The 26,667-nt window shown below is 30.5% G+C and overlaps 1 protein-coding gene across 1 annotated transcript in view; it reads left to right on the top strand.

Annotated features, from left to right (window-relative positions):
• The first annotated feature begins 18,917 nt into the window (after positions 1-18,917).
• LOC126917485 (uncharacterized) overlaps positions 18,918-26,667 on the top strand; it is a 68,664-nt gene continuing 60,914 nt past the window's right edge. The window contains exon 1 of the mRNA XM_050724393.1: positions 18,918-19,244. Coding sequence (XP_050580350.1) covers positions 19,222-19,244 — 23 coding nt within the window. The 5' untranslated portion in view covers positions 18,918-19,221. The remainder of the gene's footprint in view (positions 19,245-26,667) is intronic.

Raw genomic sequence — 26,667 nt, 5'->3', positions numbered from 1 at the left:
ATGTATAATATATTGGGAATTAAAATCATTTTTTTTTAGTTATGTTATTGTTCGCGTAAGCTTTCAAATCAAAAACTTGACCGATCTTTATCAAAATCTATCTGTCTTTTCCATTAATCGGTTAAAGATGATGACCATTTTTGATGACCAAACGTTTAATTCTATGGCGCATTATAGCTACGTGTCTTCGAATTCCTAACCATCCTTGGACATCAAACACTTTCTCTAGCAAAGAGGCGAAGTCACTGGTACAAATCGCACGATAGTACAACAGCACCGGATTAATTGCTTTCGACGATATTTAAAAATACGTCGTTGCTAAATGCGTAGGCGACAACTTAAATAAGAAGTCTCTAACGTATATCACCGATCCATGATGTACTTCTGATGGTAGCAGCGTGATTTGATAATATTAGCTTCATAATGGAACGTTGTCCTTTCAAAGTTTGAAATTAACATATGGCATAAATGCTATCTGCAATTTCTTGAGTAATAATTCATTAGTTCTTAATATCAGTAAATTGATAAGCGTTAAGTTGTAAGTTATATGGACGACTGTTCCATAAAAATTTATTCAAGCATATATGTATCGCGTTATGCATAATAGAATTATATCTTTTGTAGCTTTTTAGGAATATGTTATGAAACGTAATTAATACAATAAGAATTGTTTACTAGTGCGAGCACCCTGTAACCCGACATAACTTAGTATGAGAAGAATAGAGAATTTCTTTTTAACTTCGCAAGAAGAAATCAAGAGATAACTTGTGATAACGCAAAATCCTGATTTTCATGCAAAAATTTGAAAGTTCGCAACTCTAAACTCTTGGAATACTAATACTTTTTCGTCTATTTTATTTTGTATTATTTTCATCAAGTTTGGCTTGAGATTTTCGATAATACAACAAAGATTTAATAATTTACCAGTATCTTTCTTTTTATTTCTATCAAATTCTCTACATCTTTTACTATTGTTCCAACCGTTCATTCGAGTAATAAATAGTATATACATATAGTAAATAGTAAATTTATTCTTTCACATATAACAAATAGTAAATTACAATATAATTTACACGGTAGTTTTTATGCACGATCTTAATTTACGCGGTCAGTCATGTCAGTGCTGTAAGAGATAAGGATAAAAGTACATTACGTTGCGCTAGACATCATAAGTGTACATATTCTTTCTTTCGTTCTGACAGACTTTATTTACGCGATCTTCATTGGCGTAAAACGAATCCACGTGGAACGGATACTCCACGTAAATTGAGGGATGGATGCACCTAAATGTATAAGTGTCAAAATTAATCGATATGCATTTTACGTTTCTACTAAAAATGTTGATTTCTGTGACTTACAGACGCACATAAAAATCTTGTTACTTTATTAAGATTTTACCATTTAATATCTTATAAAAAAAAAAGGTTCGATTTATTTACATGAAGCATTTAGTAGCGTCGTTTAATGCTTTAAATGTCATGTAATAATAAATTTACTTTTAAGATAATATGAAACAATAATCTACACGTATCAAATAGATGTTGGGCTGCAATAAAATTTTGCAGTATTTTGCTTTAATAAAAGAGCATACTATAAAAGTTTTGATCTTCTAAATCCTGAAGATTTTATATATTAAGATTTTATATATTTAAATTCCGAAGAATCAATTCAAAACAAACATAACGTACCCATACTATATCATTTTTTTTTCAGAAAGTTTAATGAACATGGAATTACGTGTAACAAAATCAATTAATTATTAGGTCAATTAAAGGTTGAATTTTCTCAACTGTAGCTTTGACGATTTAGACAAACATCTTGAAAAAGCGTATTTATATTGATAGTTAGATGAAAAGAAGTTAACGTATTCTATATAAAAGTTTAATAACGTAGTTCATCGAGCATTGATACGTTTAAGTTAGACATAAGACAAAAAGGAGAAAAGGAAGTTTGTCTATCCTTCATTTTTAGTTTTTACAAGTTCAACTATAGTTTTAAGTGCAATATATCGGTGCCATCTTCTATGATCATAATTAATACGAAATTTTTATATATATAGAGAGAACTGTTCCATTACAAAGAATGATGTACGTATTGAAAATCGGAGGAATAGTTATAATAATAGTTGCGATCAGATTTAATTAATTTAAGTTTGTGTTGAAATTTCTTTATCACGATAATGTTCAACGCGTAATATTTTTACCCCTCAGAGCATAAATCGTAATCGTGCAAAGATCTACTGAATAATGAAGAAAATCGTTATATTAATTCTTGCGCTCTGTTGCTGCAACACGCAAACGAAAAGGAATATATTCTGTTATAACGCTAGACGTATATCTGGCGAGTGTATTCGCGTAAAAAGGAGATTTGTTGTATTGCAGAACTTATAATTTGTAAGCTTGTACTTTGCGAGAGTAAACGTATAAAAAAACAAAAAGAAAAAATAAGAAAAAGTGTGAGTGTGACATTATACAAATCCGCGTTACAGCAAAATACTTCTTTTCAGTCACTATATTTTTTAAAACCATCCATCCATCCCTCTCGTTTTCTCGGCATCGCTTGCGTATTACTTCAACCACCGAGCAGTGTTATAAAAGCCAAAAAATCAACAAAAGTGGACTTATATCTTTTCCGTGCTCTTCATACGGTGATGTGACGCGAGTTAACGTGACGCGTACGGACGCGGCATAGCGTTCGTGCACGCGTATGCTCGTCACACGCAAGAATTGCTCATTGAGTAACGCTCACTCTCGCTATTGATACGAGCCCGTATGACACACTGACACAGAAATCGACTTTATGGCGACTGCTCCTCGCATCACCGATAGAGGGGCAAAAAGAATCTCGACGAATAAAGAAGAAGGAATCAGCGTTATCGTGAACGGTGTTTGAGTATTTTGTCGGAGGTAATAATTTTAATGTTACGAACGTTACGAAACGCCTAGGTGAAACTTGTTATTGCACCTCCTTTATTTATTCACTTCGTTTTTGTTCGGCTTGGACGGTCTGTAAAGTTACAGATTAGTGATAAAGCAGAGAGAAAAAGAGTAACGACTTGGTGTATTATTTCTAGGAAATTTTCTTTTTTCATAATGCGATTTCTTTCTTGATTGCAACGATATGGATTGTTAATGAAGACAGAAACAGACAATTGCTGGATCCAGTTTCTTTTTTAAAGAAATTGTATCGTATCGGTTCAGTAGAAATAAGTGATAAATGAAGTAGTTGTTATACGGTAGAATCTCTAAATTAATGCTAATTAAAGATAAAGGACTCAGTCTCTTTGCTTTCAAATGAGAAAAGGTCACTTATCTTGAACTAACTAGCCCCAAATCTTCTATTAATCGATGGACAATCGATTCATAGTCGATCGTTTTATTAATTGATGTTCTAATAATCGAGATTCCACTGTACTAATAAATCCTCATGTTTTTGTTTGAAAATTGTTTGAAGAAGATTCTTTTCTGTCCTTTTTAGCCAATTTATAGGGAAGAATGTTTTGTTTTCGCATAAGAATAGGTAAATCCGTTCAATCTTATAAAGCTTTTTGCTAAAAAATCGAGAGAAACTTTTCCTTTCTTTTCTTACTTTTTCTTTGGAAAATTACTTCCTGTTCATCCAATCGAAGTTATGAGGTAGTCTTTAAATAAAGACTGAAGGAAGGTACAAAGATACTGAATGTTTACGAAAAAGACTTCCACCAGCAACAATACATTAATCTTCTTTATAACGCTTATTATTACATGAATGCTTTGGAATAACCACTATATGATCATATTGTAATAAATTTGGGTTTCCAATTGTTCTTTTCATTATGTTTCGAAAAATATTATTCCGAGTTTCATAAAATCCACATAAATTATGAAGACGATATTCCTTATTTTCAAGTATCGTAAAGAAAAACAAAGAAAATTTATAAAATCAGTGGCGAATAACAGCATTCTCTTCGAAAATTATATTAATATTATGCGACTAAATTTGAATTTATAAAAGGAAATAATTCAATTCCATGCCTATTCATCACATATTGAGAAATTTCTCATGCTATTTTAAGTAGAAGATATACGAAGCAAAAGATCACAAATCGACATTTAATTTTATATATGTAGATCATGTTGCAGGTAAACGATATACACGCTTCTTGATATAATCTATGTAAAGAATCTGAAGCGTTCAAATGAACATTTCATAGGTTACAATCTAATATTAAAATACATATTCATGTACTGTTGCTGTATACATACTTGCTGTAGATTCTAAAATATACGTATACATATGTACCTACGCATAATAAAAATATTCGCACAGATTAGATCTTTTTATAAAATTTTATGTAATCTCGTGAAGCATAAAATTCTATTTATCTTGTTCTTCTGTAAAATATAACTTTCAAAGTTTCGAAAGAATCGATTCTAAAACCATTTTGGGATTAAATTATTTATTTGGGAGTAAAGTATAATAAATCTAGATTGGTATATTGGACGTCATATTGATTCTACGATAAAGTTAAACTTAAAAGTCAAAGTAACAGAGAAAATAATCTTCTAGCTGTCTTATGCAATGTATTTAAGTTTTAAATTCGAATTTTATATTCGATCTTTTCAGTCGAAATTTTACAAAGGAATTAATTAAAGAATGATGTCTACAAATCTACGCAGAATATGACACAACAAGTACAAATTTAATTTATAACATTCACCTCTGTCGACATTTCGTCATACTACCTTTATAAAAATCTTTGAATTTGTCTTTAAAAAAGGATTTGTTATATTTTCACCTGAAAATTATTTTATCTTTTCTAGCTAAACCTATTGTACTGCCTGAAACAATGAATATTCGTTGGTATCAAGTTTGTCATTATAAAAAACTTTCCTACGTACCCGATTCTTAAAGGACTAATGAAAATATTTTATTCTCATCTTTTATAAGATATAGAAGCAAAGTTTACGTTGACTTATATAGCAGTATTTATTATATTTATTATATTAATACTAGAACTACCGGTCTGTAATACATACTTAAATATTCTACATATAAATCAGTATAATTCAAGTGATATTAATGAAAATAAGTAGATTTAAATTCATTTTATGTCTGTATTCAAGTAACAGCTAATATCGGTCTTAGCAAAAATATCTGTATGTTTCCAAAATATAATCGTAAAGAAGGAAAATCTGAAATCTGCCATATTAACGGGTTTGGTAATTCCAGTGTTAACTTATATATAAGAGTTTATATTCATGAACGAAGATGGTTACAGAATTTAAAGTAACTTAAATAAAAGAAATTAAATCGAGAATAAATTAAAAGCTATTTATACAATAGCAGCAGTAGCGACGATTTAACATTATCTGCTATTTATTAAGTTTCTTGTTCATAGTTATGTATATAATGAATTCGACGAAAGAATGTAAAAGAATGGGGATCATATATGCTCACGTGGAGACTACTCGGTCACATTGTAGATTGGTAGCATGCGTCGCGTGCAGGTAACCTCGAAAAAACGACCTTTCGAATTTCACTGGAACACCAATGAAATTCCTCTGCCTCCTACCTTTTTTCTTCTTTCTTGTTCCTTTACAGCTGCCAGTCAAAGGACCGGATGATCGAGTCATTGCTCTTCTTACGTTTGCAAATTAAACGATTTGGTCAGAGAAATTTCGAAAACAAGGCTCGCGGGATAGGCCGCTCGCGAGTCTTCGAATCTCGAATGCTCTTTCATTCCGCATTCGTCGAAGGCAGAGAGAGAGAGAGAGAGAGAGACAGACACTGGAAGCGCAGACGTAACGATCCATAAAAGAATGTTGCCTCTGCACGCGTGACAGCGAATTCTTATACATACCACCATCTTCTTCGTTCTTCTTTCTTTTTCTCTATAATGGAAGATTGCAAGAGAAGAATAAAATAAGTCATATTCTCTCGGGAAGCAGTTTCAGAATTCGGTACATTGTTATTCAATTTTATATTATCAAAATTGTCTTCCCATTTGGTTCTGGAACCAAACGTGTATTGCTCCGCACTCTTCGTAATTTTAAAAATCTTGCTTGTCATAATATTACAATATTGGAAGATATTAAAGTATCGCTTGTCTTAAGAGTATTAGAAAAGTAAAGTTGTAAGTTTATATTGAACCCCTTTATGTACAAATTTTTGTCCGGTTTACTAATTTCTTATAGCAATTAAACGATACCTTATAACTAATTGACAACGAAACATTGAAAATAAAGGTATAATGTATCTTTTGTTACATACATAGTAAAATATTTTAATTTAAGATAGCTTAAATTCATGAAGATGAATAAAGAAAGTAATCGATAGACTAGAAACAATCTATTATAGACATATACACTGTATATCACTTTGGATTTTGGTTAAAAGATATGTATCTTTCGATCTAATATTTTATTTTCGTTCTTAACAATGCCATCTTAAAATACTACATTTTTGTCATAAAATCAACAAACATATATGCTTATGTTCTTCTCCTGTGATCTTCAATTGATTCAATAAAAGGTGATATTTCGTTTTTATTAGTTCAATGCGATATAATATTAATTATGCTGTAGAATGTATTTATTTAATGAAATAGTAGCAGATCATAGATATTGTTTTAGTTCGAACAGTGATTAGAAAATGAAGTTTGTTGTAAGATGTTTAAGAAAAGAATAAGCAAGAACTAGTATAATTTTTAGGAGATTTTCTGAGATTTCAAAATTAGATTTCGCCCTTTTATATGTAAAAGAATAACATATACAATTACTTTGTTTATATAAACACAAGTAGTTAACGATATACATGCCATATTATATTTTAATATAATTTAATATAATAATTTAATATAATAATACTTTAATAATTTAATATAATAATACTGCTTAAATGCTACTAGATAATTATCCCTTTCACATTCAACGTTATATATAAGCAACGTTGTGTTTTTAATAAATTATTAAATAAAAATAAATATATTTTTCTATCTTAGATAAAAGCGGTTTCAAACTTTTATAAATATTCAAAACTGTGGCAGAAATACGTCTCTATGATTGTTAATTAATAAAAGATAGTTTTCTCCGCATGTTAAGGAGTTCGTTCCTAAAAAGCTTGATGATTGAGTAATTAAGTAAAATAATAAATTTTAGTAACTGAAATGGAATACTTGATAAAATTAATATATATAAATATCTATCAATTTACTGGGTATTATAGAAAAATATTTCTTTAAAAGAGGAAAAGAAATGCGGAACGGTAAAAGTTTGCTATTCCTATTAAATCATTTTGATGCATTCTGTTCATATTTAAATAAGATGCACGAATTACGTCTGTAAAGAACTTAAAAATGATAAAGTGAAAATACCTTAACTCGGCATTTAAGAGCATGTTCTTTCACAGTAGTGAAATTTTGTTTTAAAATTTAATAAATTGTCTGTTAGGAGGGCAATAATTTAATAAGGTCTTGCTTCTTTGTCGTAGAGGTGCAGTTTTCAATTTCAAGGAGGATTACGTTACACGGACGAGTAGAAAGCTAGCGGTGCTCTCAGACATTGCGGTTATATCATTACCAAGATTTGTAAGTATCAATCAATATTTGAATTCAGAAGTGGCGTAAATTAATGCAAAAGGAGAAATTTTTCCTGGATCACTGGGATCGTAGAATTTAAACTTAGTTAGAAAGTCAATGTTTTGATTCTGCTTCTCCTTTTATAGTCGTTCGCATTCGTTTTCATTATGCTTCTGCAAGTGGCTCGTATTTTTTCACGCTTCCGGTAAATTTCTGTGCTTTAATTGTTTTAAATTGCTTTAATTGCAAACGAGAATGTTACCTTGATTAATTTGCGATTTCATATCGATTACAGCGCATATCTTTTCTTTTCTTTATTTATTTATTTATTTATTTTTTTTTTTTTTTTTTTTTTTTCTTATTATATATAGGATTATACTTTGAATGCAAGCTATACTTTACAAATTGGCATCTTATAGAAATGATAATCTATGACTAAAAGCTATTATAAAGTATAGTATATTTATAGTACACCAGATACTGTGTTTTTATCTAATAGCTGAGGAGCTTATAAAACTTTACTAATGTCAGGCTACAACGATTTGTACAAAAGATATAACGAATAAAAGGGAGTAGATACTATAAAAGACAAGAAGAAAACATTCGTGTCCTGAAATCTTCTGTCTTTTTACTCTTTGTTTTATGATCACAAATATTTATAAAAGGTTATTGTATGTCATAATTGAATTCATCAGCAACTTTTTTTTATGTAAGAAAATACTCTTCCATTGAAGGCGGCCATACGTATTTAAAAAAAGATATTACAAATATAAAAAAAAATCGATATATTTTACGATATCGGTAAAAAACACTGTGAAACATTTTCTTCTTTTGCTTTCTTCATACACTTATAATCTGCAGGGAAAAGGGTGCTCTGTATATGTATATGTTTTTTAATATTGTTTACTTCAGTTTAATTAGTAGTAAATTGTTATACAAATTAATTAGCGAACATCAATTATTTTCATCCCTCTCTTTAAGCGTGATTGATGTACCCCAAAATTATTTTAAAGAAGACAATATTAAAATCCAATATAATAATAATTTCAGAATAAAAAATAAGAATAAAATTCTATAATGATATGTAGATTTTTCCCGTCCCTTTACTCCCCAAAGTTTACAAAAAACAAATATACATAAAAGATTACTATTAAATTGACAAAAAGTTTTACTTTTCTCCAGTTATAAACGCAACAGGATTTTTGACACGCTTCCATTTCTAGATATCCAATTAGAATGCGGAAACGTTAGGCAATACCTCGTGTAAGCGCGTAACTTAACGAAACAACTTGCCGTTTTGTCTACTACACCCTGACGTTCTTCAATAAATGTCACATTGACAAGAATAATAAATCGAGGAACGACTGGAACACCTCTACAGTTGATGTTTCATGTGAACATACTGAATAATTGGAGTTTATAGAATATTTAGAATATAGAATATTTTTGTTATGAAGTTACAAATTAAAAAATTGATTATTAATTAAATACGACGATGTTTCAGTTAAATAACACTCGAGCCTGAGTTGCACAGATGGTGTCAACTTGCTATGCTTAATAGTTCTGCCTAGTTTCTCATTTTGTATTCTGTACGCCAATGTAAGTACAGAATCGGATGCTTAATTTTCCGTATCTTGATAATTAATCCAATTTGTTACGTGAAAATACTGAATATTAATTTAAATTATAAATCAAATTATAAATGAAATATTGCAGAATCGAATAAATCAAGCTATTGTAAGTCATCATTACAAGACAGACTTAAAGCAGGCTACAGTAGGTGATCCATAATGATCGTCAGACAGGAGACTTACGAGACAAATAGAAATATTGTTTTCTGTATTATTCTATTCTATCTAAGTATCTATATCGGCAGGATTTTTTATCCTTTGGGAATAAAATGATTTTCCTCGTGATTTCCTTTCTACGAAACAGTTGTCTAACCTTTAAATCAAAAAATTGTTAATATGCAGTTAAAATGGGAAATTATTTTATGTATGTAATAAGTCTTTCTTACTTATAATATTTCAAGCTTTTGAGTGACAGAAGATGCGATTGGAACATAAGTAATCTAAGCATCAAAGTAGGGGCAGGTAAGAAGGATGTAAGGGGAGAAAATCTGTAGCAATAAATAATAGATTCTATAATATTAATCATTATGTTGAAATATTTTGACATAATTTACTTATTTATATATTTATACCTGAAAATTACCACTTTTCCATTACTCTCGTTTATTTTTCTGAGCATGAATTGCGATACTGATTAAAAGCTGGATAGAATGAATAAAAAATTTGGACATTCACAATTTTCATATGCTCAGTAATAGAATTGTTAGTAAAGAAATTTCCAAGATTTTTAATACTCAAACTCATCACAATCAATCATATAATTACATGTTCTTAAGCTAAAATAGTATGGTATATCAATGTATTAAAATAATGGAAAGTAATGTAATAAAATACGAATAATTTATATATATATATATATATATATATATATATATACACATATAACATGTTAAATAAATTATATTATAAAACGAAATATTAGATATCATTTTATATTAATAATAAAATTTTAATATATCAGAATGATGTATTAAAAATGAATAAAACACAAAATATAGTGGCTTTGTCATAAGATAAAATTTTCGTGGCTCTATTGTTAAACGAGACACCTTGTATATACATATTTGTTTCTCGATTTCCGCGAGTCTCCGTACAACTCGGCGATTTTTCACTCGTCTCTTTGGCTGAACGCACATCGGCGTTGTTAACGTTGAGAACAAAGAGGGGAATACTTTATAGCCTCCTTCTTTCTCCTTCAACAACACTTTCACTGCATGTCCCGTGACTCTGATCCCCTTGCCTCCCTCGTCGCTCTTGTCCTCGTTACGATACAGGTGTGCACGTGAAATTTTTGTCCATTCGAGGTTCTTGTTTCCTCGTGTAACTCCCGGACAATAGCTTTCTAGGGAATTACGGAATGAGGAAAAATAGTGGCGAGCCATTTTCAAGATCAGCTTCGACGATCAACCAATGAATTCGGAAGCTTCTTTCGACGCGGATCCATCGACTTCCTAGACGAATTGCCCAAATATATTTCGTGTTTCTAGGATTGCTTGTGATTGTCGAGTACTTGATAGAGTTTATGGTTATAATTTGTCACGTTAGAGAGTGAAAATTGTAAGAATTGAAGAATGATCTTATAACGTTTGTAATAATATAATAGCATACTTCTTTGATATAGTATTTATAATGCACTGTTTAGAGCGAATATGTTCATATCGTATTTCTGAAATTAATCGAGATATTAACATGAAAATTTAAAGATATACTAAAGAGATTTTGATTATTATTTCTATATTATTTATTTAATATTATTCAACATATATGTACTTTGCAATGTGATTATTCCACATAAACTCCAATTAGCACATTTTATCGTTAAAGTGTTAATATGAGTAGGTTCGTCACTGTTTGAGTTAAGAAAATTTTTAATGCTTTAAAATTTAGAGCATTTATTTTATATTTACTTCATTGGTGATTATTTTTTTTTATAGGAAAATAAGGCTCGTGAAGTAGTTGGGACAAATAGATCCATAGAATTTAACTGAGACAACACACATGTGTTATGAAACCATTATGGAACTAGAGTTGCTTTCAATTATCATAATTGAGGCTAATACCTTAACTATTTTTGTTTTTCTATAAATTTTTAGATCTTTTTGTTAAAAACAAATTTCATAATTTATAAACTATTATTAATTAAGGGAATTTATTAGTTTTATTATCTTATCTTCTTCATCTCGTGTTGTTCGACAGATTTTTAAGTATCCAAGGAAAAATTGATACATATTACGATATAAAAGAGAATACAATGAAAATATATAGCTTACTTTTTATGCAATATTTAAAGCATAATAAAAAATATCATTATTAAATATCATTGTTTGATCTGAAGCCATTTTGTTATTTCTTGTTTACAATTACCATCATACTTGTTCTTGGAAAATATATTTTTAGCTTATTTTTAAAGGAGATATGTTGTAAAATAAAATAATATAAATAACGTATCATTCTCGAACAAAGCGTTTCTTACCAAAACTGCGCGCCATTAAAAATTGCTAACAGATTTAGAAATCAAAAGTACAAAGTGTTATTTAAACATTACGTAAAATATCGTGAATTGTAGAAAATCTTAACCTATTGTATTTTTGGTAAAAATAGATTTCGAAGAAGATAACGGGATAGAATGTTTCGCTTTCTTGCATTTGCACGATAGCAAGTTTCGCCGTGGCGAGGTGTAATTCAATTAAATTGCGTTCCTAATCGTAATGTTGTTGTTTCTTGTCTCCAATTTGCAAACTTTGAGCAACGATAAGATGTAACAGAATTTAGCTTGTGTATAGACTTGGGATTTATAGAAATATCTGATAGAAAAGTAAAATTGATAACTAAAAATTAAAATTTTCAAAGAGAAATATATAAGAACGTTTTTCTTTAGAAATGTGAAAGTAATCTATTTGTACTGCAGTTTCTACAATATAAGCAACTTTACAGTGTTTTCCTGTTCACTTACGTATATTTCCCGCATCTGAAAATATTCCTCCAATGATGGTATAATTACGTTGTGATATTTGCATAATGGTACATGCTTCGATAACTGAACAATTGATCACCGAACAAATTTTAAATACTTACCGTTTTCAAGAAATTCATGAAGGATGCATTTTCACGAAAATTCGTATCAAACTTGAAGTATTTTGCACGTGCATCACACACACACACACACACACACACACACACACACACACACATATTTTGAATTTACCACAATTTTATATTAATGGAAATTGATCAAATCCATACAAACTAATCGTTCGATTTCTGGAAACTTAAACCGTAATAATGTATCGTAAGATGTAAAAACGTATTTAAAACATAGAGTAAGAAGATGATTGTTGCTTTTAAGTGGTACAATAATTGTATTACTATTCATTTAACGTATCATACATTTGAATTTAATTGACATACATTCCGTCAAATTATTTAAGTCAATTATCTGTCAGTCGATTTTAACGATACTTAATTTTATTTATTAATTCTGTTTTTATTTGTTATTCTAATTTGTTAGTGGTAGTGAAATAAACAGCAACGTAATTTCCATAAAAGTGTTAGCGTTCTATATCCTACGATATAAATCTAATGAATAAATGTTTAAAACTGTTAGTTATCTAAAAGAACTGTATGTTTGAGAACAAACTGCATCTTAAAGACGGAAGTAAAAGTTACCCACGGAAATATGAACCTAAAGTGCAGCCTGCCAGTTAAAGTATCACGAGTTCAAAGCTCTGAGTGCAGGAAGTAGTATTTCACCCTCAGGCGAACAGTCACCTTGGTTTTAAAATCCCGGTTGTTTCTATTCCGCACCTTCCTTTCTTCTTCTTTGCCTCGTTTCTCACATATTTCCATCTTCATCAATGTACTATCGCTATTTATCTTACGCCCCTCTTTTTACAGAATTTCAATTTTTTGTAGGAAATGAGATTAGTTCGAGCACAACAATTGAAACAAGAGAAGAATTTAATCGAATAAGCTTCGTTTGAAGAGTGTAATTTTTTCCAAATTAAAACGTTTATTGTCCATATTATTGGCAACTTAATTTGTTTTTATGTCTAACAATTATCGAGTATCATTTACAATACATTGGAGTACTGCAGTTGGAATTGATGGAATTGTAAAATATATTAGATGGAGTTTTTATCTGTAGGAGTGAGAAGGATTTGGAACTGTCCAAAGACGTATAAGGCTCTTAATTACGAAAGACCCTAAATAGAGAAAAAAATAAGGTCGTCAAATTGGGATCATGTACGAAAAAGTTCACTTTTCTAATTAGGAAGCATGTTATAATTATTGGCAAATTATTCTTGGCTATACAGATGATTAATCGATTAATTAAATACATAAATGGTCACGTACATGGTAATTAATTTTCAGGGCAGATGTAAAGATTCGAGAATATTTCGTCTTAAAGTTGGGACGAACTGATACAATTCAAGAGTAACTTCGTCAAGAATTGATCGATCATTCTAAACATTTTTTATTTGTAACGGTAAAACAGTAGATGTAAAAAACAATTTGTGATTTAGTAATAAAATCAAAGTTTCTCCGCGGATGAAAGTAGAATTACAAACAGGATGTCAATTTATATTCAAGGGTCAAGGTCACGACATGGCTTTAACGTCGAAACAGAGTTGGGCGTTGTAGGTAGGGATCTCCCCATGTTCTACTTACTTTTATGTGGCCTCGTTTTTATTACTCGCTCAGTTTATTGAAATCTGTTGATTTAATCGTTTCAGGATGTTTTCTCATGAATATGTTAATAATAGTTCAATATCATTACATAGGAAAAATTTGTTACATGGTAGTAATTCTACATATAATATAGTTACAAATTATTATGGACAGGGTGAAACTAAAATTTTTGCTCGTTTTAAATATTTTCTTCTATTCTAATTCAAACAGCAGGTTAGATTTTAATAGTTTTCTTATTTATTGTAATGTAATAATACGTAGTTCATAATTGTTTATGAGTATGCTTATACCAGAATTTGAAAATTATTTTTGTATAGAATAGATGTACTAATTAATTTATATTGCGTTTTATACAAAAATATAAATTTTAAAGATCTAAACATATTCCACATAGAAATATAAATAATGAGCCTGATTTTTCACAAGTATAAAGAATTTGTAAAATGAAGAAAATATTTTCCTAGAAGAAAAGATAGCTGGAGTTGAATATTTCACTTTTTGAATGAAGGGATTGAAAAAACAAGTGATACAAAGGACAAAATGATGTCAGTAGGGAAGATTATGTGAAATTTTAAATATAAAATTACTATTCATATTAATAAAGACTTGAAAATTCATAAGAGCAACTTGTAGGTAAATATGGATCGGATGTTTCATTTTCTGTATCTATCTCGTTTTGGGGGGAAAATGATGCTTGCACCATACTTTCTTAACGAGTCTGTCAATTATCAAGAATATTTTAAAACTAAAATTTCACTCCATCAGCCATAAGAATCATTCGCCGCTTCTTTATCCGTTCCCCGATCATTTTTAAAAACTCGACGCAACTGCTAAATTACTTCCTTACAATTTCACTTCATTCAATTTTTGCCTCATCCAAGTATTCTCACGAAGTGCGCGGGAAAAATCGTATAGGGAACAGTGAAGGTGCGAGATATATCGTTGGACGATCCTTTCGTCCGATCACATGACAATTACGACACTCTATTCTGATCGTCGAGGATTCCTTATTCGTCGTTTCTAGGAATTTTTGTAACACTCTCGTTTCAATCTCTTCCCTGAACACCTCGATACCGAAGAGTCGATCCCATCGATGTTCACCAACCTCCCTCTCTTATTACGCGGACAGGAATGAAAAAATATGAAAAACAATAGGAGAGGGAACAGGAGAGACAAGAGAGGTGAGCATAGACGCATCATCATCACGTACACTCATGTGACGAACCGAAGGAGGTTCGATAGCGTAATACTGAATGCTTGTAACTTTCTGTCTTTCTACGATTAGATCAGAGTGAAACAATAGTAATCTATAGATTGTTTGGTTTTTATGCATTTAAAATAGAAACATATCAATAGAAAAATACGATGGCAAATAAAATAGGTAAAATGTATTGGATTGTAACATAAATTCGTCTTGCTTTTATTATATATTTATTATATAAACGGAGAAAACAGGTCGAATGTATGTTACGATATAATGTGATATATCTAATATTTATGTTATTATAATAATTAGCATTATTCTCTCGTTAATTTTACTTATATTTATTATATAATATTACTCTATAATGATATAGCAGAACATATATTTTGTCATTATATTATTATTTTGAAATATACTAAAAAGATACAGCTACGGGGCGATTCTATATGAAAGAATAAATACAATATTTTAAAAAATTTTCTTTGTCTAGGGCTTAATTTTTGAGGAAATCAACTTTGAAATGTGTGTACAATTCTACTGTAACAAAATTCAATAAAAAGAAGGAAATATTCACATATAAGAATGTAGAAATGTATCTAAGCAAAGAATATATAGAATATACAATTAGCATGTTACTAAAATTTCGATGTAAATGTTATTTAGATAGAAACATTATTCTGATCATAATTTACAATTAATTCGACACATACCTATAATTTTTTTTCTTTTCTGAAAATGAATATTATAATATAATTGAAGAAATTAATATTATTATTGAGATAATGACGAAGTATTTAGCTATTGTTATGAACCATTTCCTCAACCACTTGTGATCTGTTTCTTTCAATCCTTGTTCCTTCCTTATTAATAATTTTTCTTTATTGTTTCTACTTTTGGTTCTTTCAATTATAATCGATATACTGACGTCACATTTTAGCGTCTAAGGTATCAAGCGATTATTTTTGATTTACGCATTTCAAAAATGAAAGAAAAATGGAAGTTTGGTAATAGTTGAGTTTACTAATTTTGATAAAAAATAAAATAGTTTTATCAGTTTCCGATTAATTTGATGGTTATTATGTTTGGTTTTACCAATTTATAATTCCTATAATTAATTTATAATTATCACTTTGAAATTCCAAAATAAAAATATTTTTAACTTTTCCTGCCAAAATTGATTCCTTTATAATCATTATATTCTTAATTATTTTCCCAGTTCTAATTTTCTTTAAATTTAGCAACGGAATAAAATGCCTTTTTATTTATTTTATATATATCTTACTTATCATTTAAAAAGACTTTAGTATATTTGTATATCTTAACCTTTGATTTTATTTCTTACACGTTATTTTTAGTTTCTTTTCCAAATTTTGACTTTATATCTCTTATACGTTGAAAAACAGGTAGCTTTTAACTCATGATATACAATGTTTTATGGAAACCTTAACAAATACCGTACAAAATTAATGAAACTACTCCGCGTTTAAAAAAAAAAAAAAAAAGGACCGTAAAATCTACAATCGTGTAGTTCTATGCACAAAAAACTTGAAACGATGAAACTGTTAAATGCTTCAACTATGAGTTGTCCTAGGTTCCCAGTATTGTAACTGGTTCTATCCAATACACAAAGAATACAGCAACGCCGAAGCGCTTTTCAATTACCCTCTCTACAAATTGATTCCGCGAAAAATCGAGTCGATCCCTCGTTCCAGCAATTTTTCTATATCCACTTCCCGTCACGTAACTATCGTACCAAAACCATTCGTACATACAGTCACGCGCAAATCTCATTGCGATGGTTACGTTTATAGGATTAAAACATCTATACGTATACTAGAAACGGATAAAAATATTTGCAATTAAATAAATGTTTGGGGTTAGCTACATACAGAAAAATGTAAGTCGAATGGTAAATTTTCTCGACTAGATATATCATTACCTATTATTATTAAATTTATTGCTTTCTACGATTTTAGTAAATAATATTTGTAGCAGTTTTTTTTAAGTATAATATCAACACGGACTTTTATCCATGGAGCAACATTTAAATTCCTGCATGTTATGAAACTATGATCATTTGCAGTCGACAGTTTCCTACTGTTTGTTCTTTGCAACTTCTACCTTCTATTCTTTTCCGTTTTTCTTACCGAATTTCCGAGAAATAATTTATATACAATAATAATTGTACAATTCGTTGTAATGCATGAAACGATGCTTTACTAACATTTTAGATTCTGAAGCTACTTAAATTTTAATCAGTTTCCGCCATCCTCCTTTATAATTTATCTTGCATGATATGTAATTACGAATACAATATTGTGAAAGAAAGTAGGAAAGATATCGGTGCGATTTATCAGCGACAAAATATTTACAGGATAATTTAGGTAATAGAGTGAAGATAAAATGTCTGCACAATGTATAAAACGTAATTATGCAATTGTCTACAAGAAGCCTCAAATGAATTAACATTTGATTAGTTAAGAAATATATCCGAAGAATGACAAGAACTTGCAATGTCAATAAGAATCTAACCATGTAGTTTTTATCGTAGAGTAGTCAAATAAATTGATAATTAGCGCTCAATAATTCAACTTTCCGTTATTTAATATATCATCACATATTTCTACTATAACAAAGAAACGTCAAAGATTTTGCAAAATGTTTCCGAGAAAACAGATTCAAAACAATTGTACGTATGGAGCAAATATCGTGAAGCTGAATAAGCAATTTGCAACTAATCGGCGTCTCAAACTTTATACCAGTACCAGTATTATTAAGATCTATTTTAAAGTATCGAATAGCGCGAAAAATATAAAACGAAATTCACCAAAATGTAAATGCTATAGATTATTACAGCTATTTGATTATCTTTGATTTTTAAGTATAATCGCATTCAATCGGCAGTTTTCAAAACTAGGAACCTCCCATGGATGGCCTAGGGAGCAACTAAACTTAAGTCATATTTCATACATTTTATATATATTTCATTTTATATATTTCATATATAAGAAGGAAAGAAGCATATATCACATTTCTTAAGAGGATCGCGACGAGAGAAACCGAGGAACAGATCGGTCAGTTTGCGCGTGAGAGTCATCGCCGAGATTGAATCTGTCTGAAAAGCGGGTGAACCCGGCGCGTATCAGTAGGTTCCTTCCGCGTGGTGCTTTCGCCGTCGTTCCACTCCCTGTCGTTGCAACTCGTTCTGTTCGGCTCCGTTTTCTTCTTAGCACGTGACAAGAGGTTCCCCCGGACTCTTCTGCTCGTCCTTGTCGGGTTCTACTCGTTCCATCCCACGTCAGCCTACGGTACGTCCATAAATGCCTCCCGTTTCTCACATGACCGTTAACGTGGTGCTTTCTCTCTCGCTTAAATCGGTCTATCGAGTTGCATGTAAGAGAAGAGGCAACAACAGGCAACGTTCTAACAACCACCGACCGATCGTTCGATCCTTCTTCTCCTCCATCTCCCGGCGTCATCGTTTCTTCGTCTTTTCTTCGCGTATGTTTTCCTTCGTCCTCCACTTCAAGTCCCTGTAAGTACGTTCTTCTTCCCTCTCGGAGCGTAATTGCAGCGTCGTGCTTTCTTGCTCGCTTCGATCAATCCTCCTCGTTGGATGTATGTACGTAACCAGGAGGACCATCGTCCTCGCGCTTCCACAGAGAACGTCTATCCTCTTGACTGCTTCTCTTATCCTCCACCTGGTAGCTCGTAAGGTTTTCCTTCTTTTCACGTGACTGAAGTAACTCGCTTTCTCGCTCAACTACACTATCCTCCGTCTTGCTCTTTCCTGTTCGAACTCGTGACTCGTCGGTCTTCGCTGGTGCCTCTCGCGGCACCTCTCGCTTTCACTCGTCCGTGTGAAGAGGCTATCGCAGGCCCTGAGAGCTCAGTATCCGCCGGACCGTCGCGTGGTTCGATGTCGTGCACGAAGCACGACTGGTGCTAAAGCCTGAGAAGAAGAAAGTGTTTTTCGCTTAGTCGTTACATCGGTACGTTCGTCTCTTTGCTGGTCTTTGGGTAAAAAGCTAAATCAGGCCTGTGGACACGCGTGACCTCTCTGGGAAAATTGTGATCACTTCGACAGTATCGAGACAAAGAAATCTTATCAGGGTATCGTGCACCGTGCTCGATTGAACATGGGCAGATTCGATTCGTTCAGGTAAGGATTCTTCACTTGTTCCTTCAGATTCTGAACTATTCTGGTCTTGTTGCATGGTATAGAGTATGGTTATAAGGTCAACTAGAAGGTAGAGTCAATGGGTTTCGAAGATATTAGTAACTAGCAAGGCATTTTCTTTTTGTTATCGTTGAAACACGTATTTTGCAAATATCGCTGTGAGAGTTTTTGAATTTTTGACTTATTGTTTTGGGAAATAATTGATTTCGACGAAATTAATTGCCTTCCTTTGAAAGAGCACAAGGATACATTCAGTAGTATGATCAATATAGCGATGCAGAGACTTAACCCCTTGGAATATCTCGCAGTGCGCTCATAATGATGCAGACAATGATCCGAATATGACGAAAATAAATTGTTCTTGTTAGAAACATGAATTTTAGTAGGAAAATTCAAAGGACTGACAATTGTCGAATATAGATTGCAAATAACATTTTGATGCTCTTTATGCGATAAGATATCAAAGTATATAATGACTGTCAAAAATTGTTAGTCTAAATTATTATTTTATTTCGATCGAAATTATATATTGAACTTTGTATAAATAATTTTAAACATTGCATTCAGTAAGCTATAATACATTACACGTTACGCTTGTGCAATAGGCTTTTACTTTCAAAAACCCGTTATCTTAATAGTATGATAATACTATCGTACCTATCCTCTGTCAGGGACGTCAGTGATCTTTTTTATATGTATTAACTTAACAGCCACTAAGGAAATATGTTTCTTAAAGAAATTACGAGACGAAGGGTTAATCCACGATGTTTGTTCCACGTAGAATACGTAGAGAATCACGAAAGTGGTTGAAATAAAAAATTTGACATTTTGGCACTTACTTTGTACCTTTTTCTGACCAATATCGAAATAACACATATTCGCTTTTAAAAGAAGTAATTAAGGGTTAAATATTTTAACAGGGATGATATAATATTCAGATATCTCTATACGAAGAATTGTGTATCTAACAACTTTAGATCATTACAAAAATTGGAACAACAGAAATAGAAATATATAACAGATATATAGCGTAGAAATTAAATTTATCCACTTATTAATGAAGATAATAGAAATATTTAAGAAATATTAATAAGAAAGAAAGAAAATCATGAAATATTACTTTAGAGAATGCGTGTTCATTTATTCTAGTATTTTTATTTATAAATTTATATTTATGGTATTTATATCTATAAGTATTTACGGTTCAAAAATAACAAAACAAATTGAAAAGCTGAATTACTCTCTAATAGATATAATTTGCAATCAAATTATTTATGAAATATCATGCAAATGTAATATCACATTTACCAAGAAAAAGTATTTTCTTATTTTATGACTGAATTTAGCAACACTCAATGATATTTCTGAGATTGACTTGTTACTTTAAACAGAGTATTTTGTCCACGAATTAGCTCAAAAGATATTTCTAAATAAATCGATATTTTATATGACCTCCCCTTGCCATCTCAGAAGCGGCTGTTCTTTTGAGAAAGTCGCCGAATAACTTTTTAATAAACTTGTTCGGCATTGCCTATCATTTTCTCCTCAATACTTCAAGCAGCTGATTCCCATTTTTAACATTTTTAACTTTCTTTCCGTTTCTGGCTCATTTTAGACAATTTTCTACGTATTCTGCATTATTGTGTTATTTAACCCTTCCAGCTCTACCTCTGTAGCATTCTGTAGCTGGATTTTATATCTTTAACCTCTTATCGTAAATACAAAAGATAAAAATCTTTGCTCAGAAATAGTTTCTATAAGTATTTTGAATATTATATGCAATTTCATACAAGTACTATGAATTTTTAACCAAGAAATATAAAACTCATGTCGAAGAAGTTAAGATGACCATGAGGAACATGAGAGAATATAATGTAGAAGGAAAAATAAACTAATGTCCACATATTTTATAAAGAATCGTTCGAAGGAATGCAAAAAAGATAAGTCATTATGAGTCTACAAAAGTTCCCTGTAAAATCCTGAATTGCTAATTTTGATTCCGGTAATCCCAGTATCACAGACTTAAACAGAGATTTAAACACGAAACGACTAACGTGACGCAAAAACTATCCAAAAGTTCATTTACATAATCCATGGCCTAAAAAACGCTCCACCAAAAATATTTCGTCGTGATCAGAAGACCGGCAAACACATACAGGCTGACTTTTGCACAACACCAGTGTGTGTACGTGTTCGAGTCTAATAAGGAGAGACACAGTCGAACTGACCGAAGTCTGACTGGAATAGGGTCTCGGCTTCGAAGGCTGATGCACGGTGAATCCTCGACGGAGGCTCGTTGCGTGTATCTTTAATTGTGCTCGGTTGCCTAAGATCTGACGTGTATCAACGTAACGAGTTAAGTAACGCGTGGGTGTTCAGTGTGTACGCGATATAGAAATGTCAGATTTCTCATGGTAATCCCGTATGTTGTACCGTTGCGGATACCAAGCATCGCGAGTCATTTCTGTCGATTGTGTGTGCTCGTTGCGAGCGCGTGCAGGGAATCAGAATCGATCGTAAATTCGTCGACGGGACAGGAAGTGGACGTTCAACAGTGAAAGTCGACGGATACGTTTTTCAAATTTTCGAGTCACGAATCACGCTTCTTGACCCTCCTGCTGTTTAGTAGCACAGATAGAACGTTGCTGATAAAGATGAGTCGTTTGGTGGGTAAAGGGGAATCATTTTATTGTAATGATACGACCATATGTAGCAATTGTTGTGTTATATTGGTGATTACCGGAATGATACGACCCGCATAACGGAACAGTTTCGGTTGTCAAACTGGCTCTATCAAGAGAAACTGTGGCTTACTACTGTGGCTACGAAGTTTAAAAGTATCCGGATACCTGATTATTTTTAAGATGTATTTCTATTCCAAAATTAAAAGCAAGTAGATTCGTAATAATTTTATTATTATTATTATTATTTTTTTTTTTTTTTATAATAATCGTAACTATATACGTTCATGAAACATATATTATCAAAAAAAAATTTTTATCGATATATAATGTTCGTAATACGAAACCTTGTAAAATTCCATTAACACTGTACCAAGACACAACTATCCTAATTATACCGATAAGATTTGAAATCAATCTTGAATCAATTTGAAAATGTACATAAAAGTAGCAAGATATTCGTTGTAATCCTTTAAGTGAATTGGAAAATTGAAAATACATCTTTTAGTGAAAAATTAGTATATAATATGAATAGTGTTCTTAAATATACATATAATCAGTATTGAAAAGATCATACCTAAGTTCTGTTTCTAAAAGAAAAATTTTATTTAATGCGATTAAATGAATTCCTGGTTCCATTTATCTGATCGCGAATTCCTACTATATGAAAGGAAAATCATAGGCAGAGGGGTGAATCAGTGAATTTCCATTATATGTGAACTGCACTTATGCACAAACTATTTTTCTGAATCCTACTCTAGCGTATTTGTTCAGATTTTTATTCTATCCGCGTGATTTTTATTTTATTAAAGTATCTCAGGAAATATTTCACATTTTCAAACGTGAGTTATTAAAATAGAATGAAGAGTAGAAACGTAAATAAGGAGAAAATATTGTAACGTTGTAATTAGTGTGGAGAAACCGTTCAGACGATGCATCTATATGGCAGCGTGAATCATATGTTCTTACTTAACTTATGCATAACGTTTATTGAGTAAACGATTGTACACTGATGTGTATTTTTCTTGAGCTAAAGAACATTGAATAATTTCTACGAATTAAGTTCGCGTTTTACGATACTATATTTGTGATTTCTTATCGGGTATAGTGTTACTGAAATAAAATAAATAACATTAGAGTAGTTAAAAATTAATATTTCGATAAACAATCTAAAAAAAGTGAGAAAACGATAGACAGATGTACTTAACATTTTGTAGAATATCTTAATAATGTAAATATATTTCATAGCAGAAAATAGAATACTAATTATACCAAATATCAATTTTTAACTTACTTTACTATCTCGAATCTGTATATTACTGACACATTTACTTAATTTTTTAATTGAAAATCAAAGGACATAAGCCAAATAATAAAATAGGAATTACGTTCATAATTATTAAAATATATAACTAATTTATTGCACGTAATCCTTAAGGATTGACAAGTGTTAGTTTAAACAAAATTTTCCCAACAATAGATTTGCATCACACAAATGTAATTATGATGTATTTGCTAAAGGAAGAGTAAGTTTTAACGAGATGAACACTTTTCACTTGATTCAACAAAAGACGATAGAAACGTTATTTCCACAAATGAGCTGTTATCTTGTTAAATTTCCAGTAAACTATCCGACGTTAAATGTCGAAGGAATCATGAATCGATTTTCCTCGTGATTATCAGTGATCAATCGTTGTAATTGAACCGTTTAATCGCCTATAAGCGCTACGTAATTCTTCTTTATATTCTTAGTAGATAAACGTTATTGTGAAGCTATTGTTTAAGATATAATGTAAGTTGCAAATTTCATAGTACGTTGATAAAATCTTCCATAAATGGTAGGAGCGATCGATTGTTGTAAAGTTCGGCGCATTGAAGTATGTAGAGCTTCCAGTGCAAGTAGTATGAGACGCTATAGGTCAGACTCGAACGAATTCTCGTAACAGGTGAATTTTAATATTTGATCTTATAGTACATTGGCTTTTATTTTATACAAAACGATATAATAATTCATTTATAATAGCTTTCCTTGCCAAATTTGTGACTCTAAATAACGAATTGCTAAAAAATAAAGATGATATTTTTGTTACATACGTATAACGTTTGAAATATGTTTGAAAAAATTTTTTAAATTAGGTCACCATAAAAATTACTTTATGGATTACTTATACGTTTAAAGAATTTAATGTAGAATACTTTTCTTATATGTGTGATTAAATTTTGAAAAGTACTTATTAATGATGAACATTAATATTTGAATATTAATTTAAAAATGCTTTGGATTTTAATCGCAGTCATCTTATTCTCTAAAGTAATCTTTTGACATATTTTTAATTACATTATTTGAAACAATAAAAAAATTTTCAAATTTTAAGATGATAATCAAGGCATAATTATTATTTTATAATAATTATAATTATTAATACTTTTAATATGTAAATGAAAAGATTTTAAATTGTACACGCTTGTCTGTGATGGTATAATTGGGTACAGCGTGATTCTATATTCTAAAAAAATAAATTAAAAATATAGAATTTTTTCATATGTCGCTTCGTTTTTGAGAAAATCAAGTTGTGAAAAGTTATTAAGTATACTTAAACTTATCTAAGTGCAGGCTAAGCATGACTAAACAGTCAGCAGGAGATTATTACATATACGAAAAGTTTATACGTAAGTTACATATACGTAAGTTAAGTTTGAACGCTTAAATGTTAAACACTGGTCAGGCATATGATACATTCTCAAATTTATTTTTCTCTAAAAGAAAGCATTTTATGAAAAAATTTTATTCCTGTTTTTATTTCTTTATTCAGAGGTAGGATCACAATAGTTATTATAATATTGCACGGATAAATCTATCATACCGTTCTGAGCCGAAAAAATCTTTATTGCACAAGCTTATATAGACTAGGGGAAAAAAATAAAGGAGCATCTAAAAATATCGATCGAGTCTATCGATTGCATGTAGAACAATTTTCTAGTTACTGCTTTTTGTAATTAGCGCATCCGCATGTGGAGGGCGAGCACGAACTCACATTGTCATTTTCAACAATTCCATATTTCTAACTTATTTTTCCTCGTAGGAATCTTCCTGTATCCCTTGTACCTCCAGTTACGAAACATCGTGTATATATTTAAAAAAATTGCTTATTTCAGAAACATAAGCTACTAAACTTTAAGATCTAGTTGATCATTTAGAAATAAGTGCACTTTTGTGACATCTACACGTACGTGTACGTACTGAAGAAACATTTACCTCGCTGAATTTTGTAATATTATTCAAGTAAATAATTGTATTTAACAGTATTCATATCGAATATTTAGATTAATTGGTGTGAAACTATTTGCGAATCACTATCGAGCAGCGAAAACCAGATAAAATGAATTTCGATGTGTTTATAACTACATGCATTTACATACAAAAATACATTCTATGGATCGTAAAAGTAGTAACGATTTAATTGAATAAAGAGGATTCTCTTATTACTGAGAATTACTGGGACTTGAATCACGAGAGTTTCCGAGAGATAAATTATACTAATACACGAAGAAAAATTCCAGAATCAGCCGTGGAAACACGGTGAGTAAGAAAAGTATGCCTATTAATGAAAGCAGTTAGAATTCACTGAATTACCGAATATGTTTTATGAGTTTGATTTAGTAATAAATATTTTATTAATATTAGAGAACGAAATTGTTCAAATAATTATAAATTGTTTAAATAGCGTAAAGCATGTATTTTACAACTTCTTTCTTATACAACTTCAAGAATTTGAATTTATATTTGTTATAGACAATTTATTTTAGACTTTTTATAATTCTAACAGATGTTTTTTTTTTTATTATTATTTTATATAATTTTATAATATTATAATAACGAAGTTTAGCATCAATACGCGAAACAATTTATTTTTAAAGCTTTGTTTCATTTTTGTTAAAATTGAAATGTCCTTATACTAGTGATACTAGTTTATATTTTTCTATGGGGAATTCATTTCATGATTAGTAACATAGATTCCATTTTATAAGCATTACAGAAATTTCGCTGTAACTTGAAAATTAATAAACACTTTTTCGGTTAGCTATTCTACTTATTTATATCGAGAATCATTTTCCTTTTGATGATCGAATTACGCAATTACATAGTCGATAGTATTAGACTCGTGATTTATAGCGAAATGATGGTGTACAGTGTACATTAAAGCATACAATTTTTCATTAAATGGATCGAATTAATGTGTTGCATAGTTTTTGTCATCTTACCGTAGCCGACAACCTTTAATCCTTTCAATTACGGTATCCTATTCATTGCTTCCTTATTGAGAAGATATTGATCTCTCACTTTGAAGGACATAATCTGTATGATACACTATGGTAAAAAATACGAATATTTATGAAGATAGAAAATAAACGTTCTATAATTGAAATATGCTAATATTTTTTAATAATTTACATATTTAAATAAATGTGTTTTGTAAATATAATTACGTTGTTATATTTTAGACACGAGCCATTGATCGTAGACAATTAAATGTAATTAGCAACCTTCACGTAGTTTTGTTGGATACCGGCAAGTGTGATATTAAATGAGCCACACGTAGTAACAGAAAAATGCCAAGTTTATAAAACTTTATAGTTCTGGTAAGTGAATGTATTATAACAGTAAAAGTTATCAGTAAAAGTTTAGGAATCTTAAATACTTAAATCAGTATTTAATGAAATCT

The sequence above is a fragment of the Bombus affinis genome, chromosome 1, assembly GCF_024516045.1.
Source record: "Bombus affinis isolate iyBomAffi1 chromosome 1, iyBomAffi1.2, whole genome shotgun sequence".
In the NCBI taxonomy this organism is placed as follows: domain Eukaryota; kingdom Metazoa; phylum Arthropoda; class Insecta; order Hymenoptera; family Apidae; genus Bombus; species Bombus affinis.
This window is presented reverse-complemented; position numbering and strand designations above follow the sequence as displayed.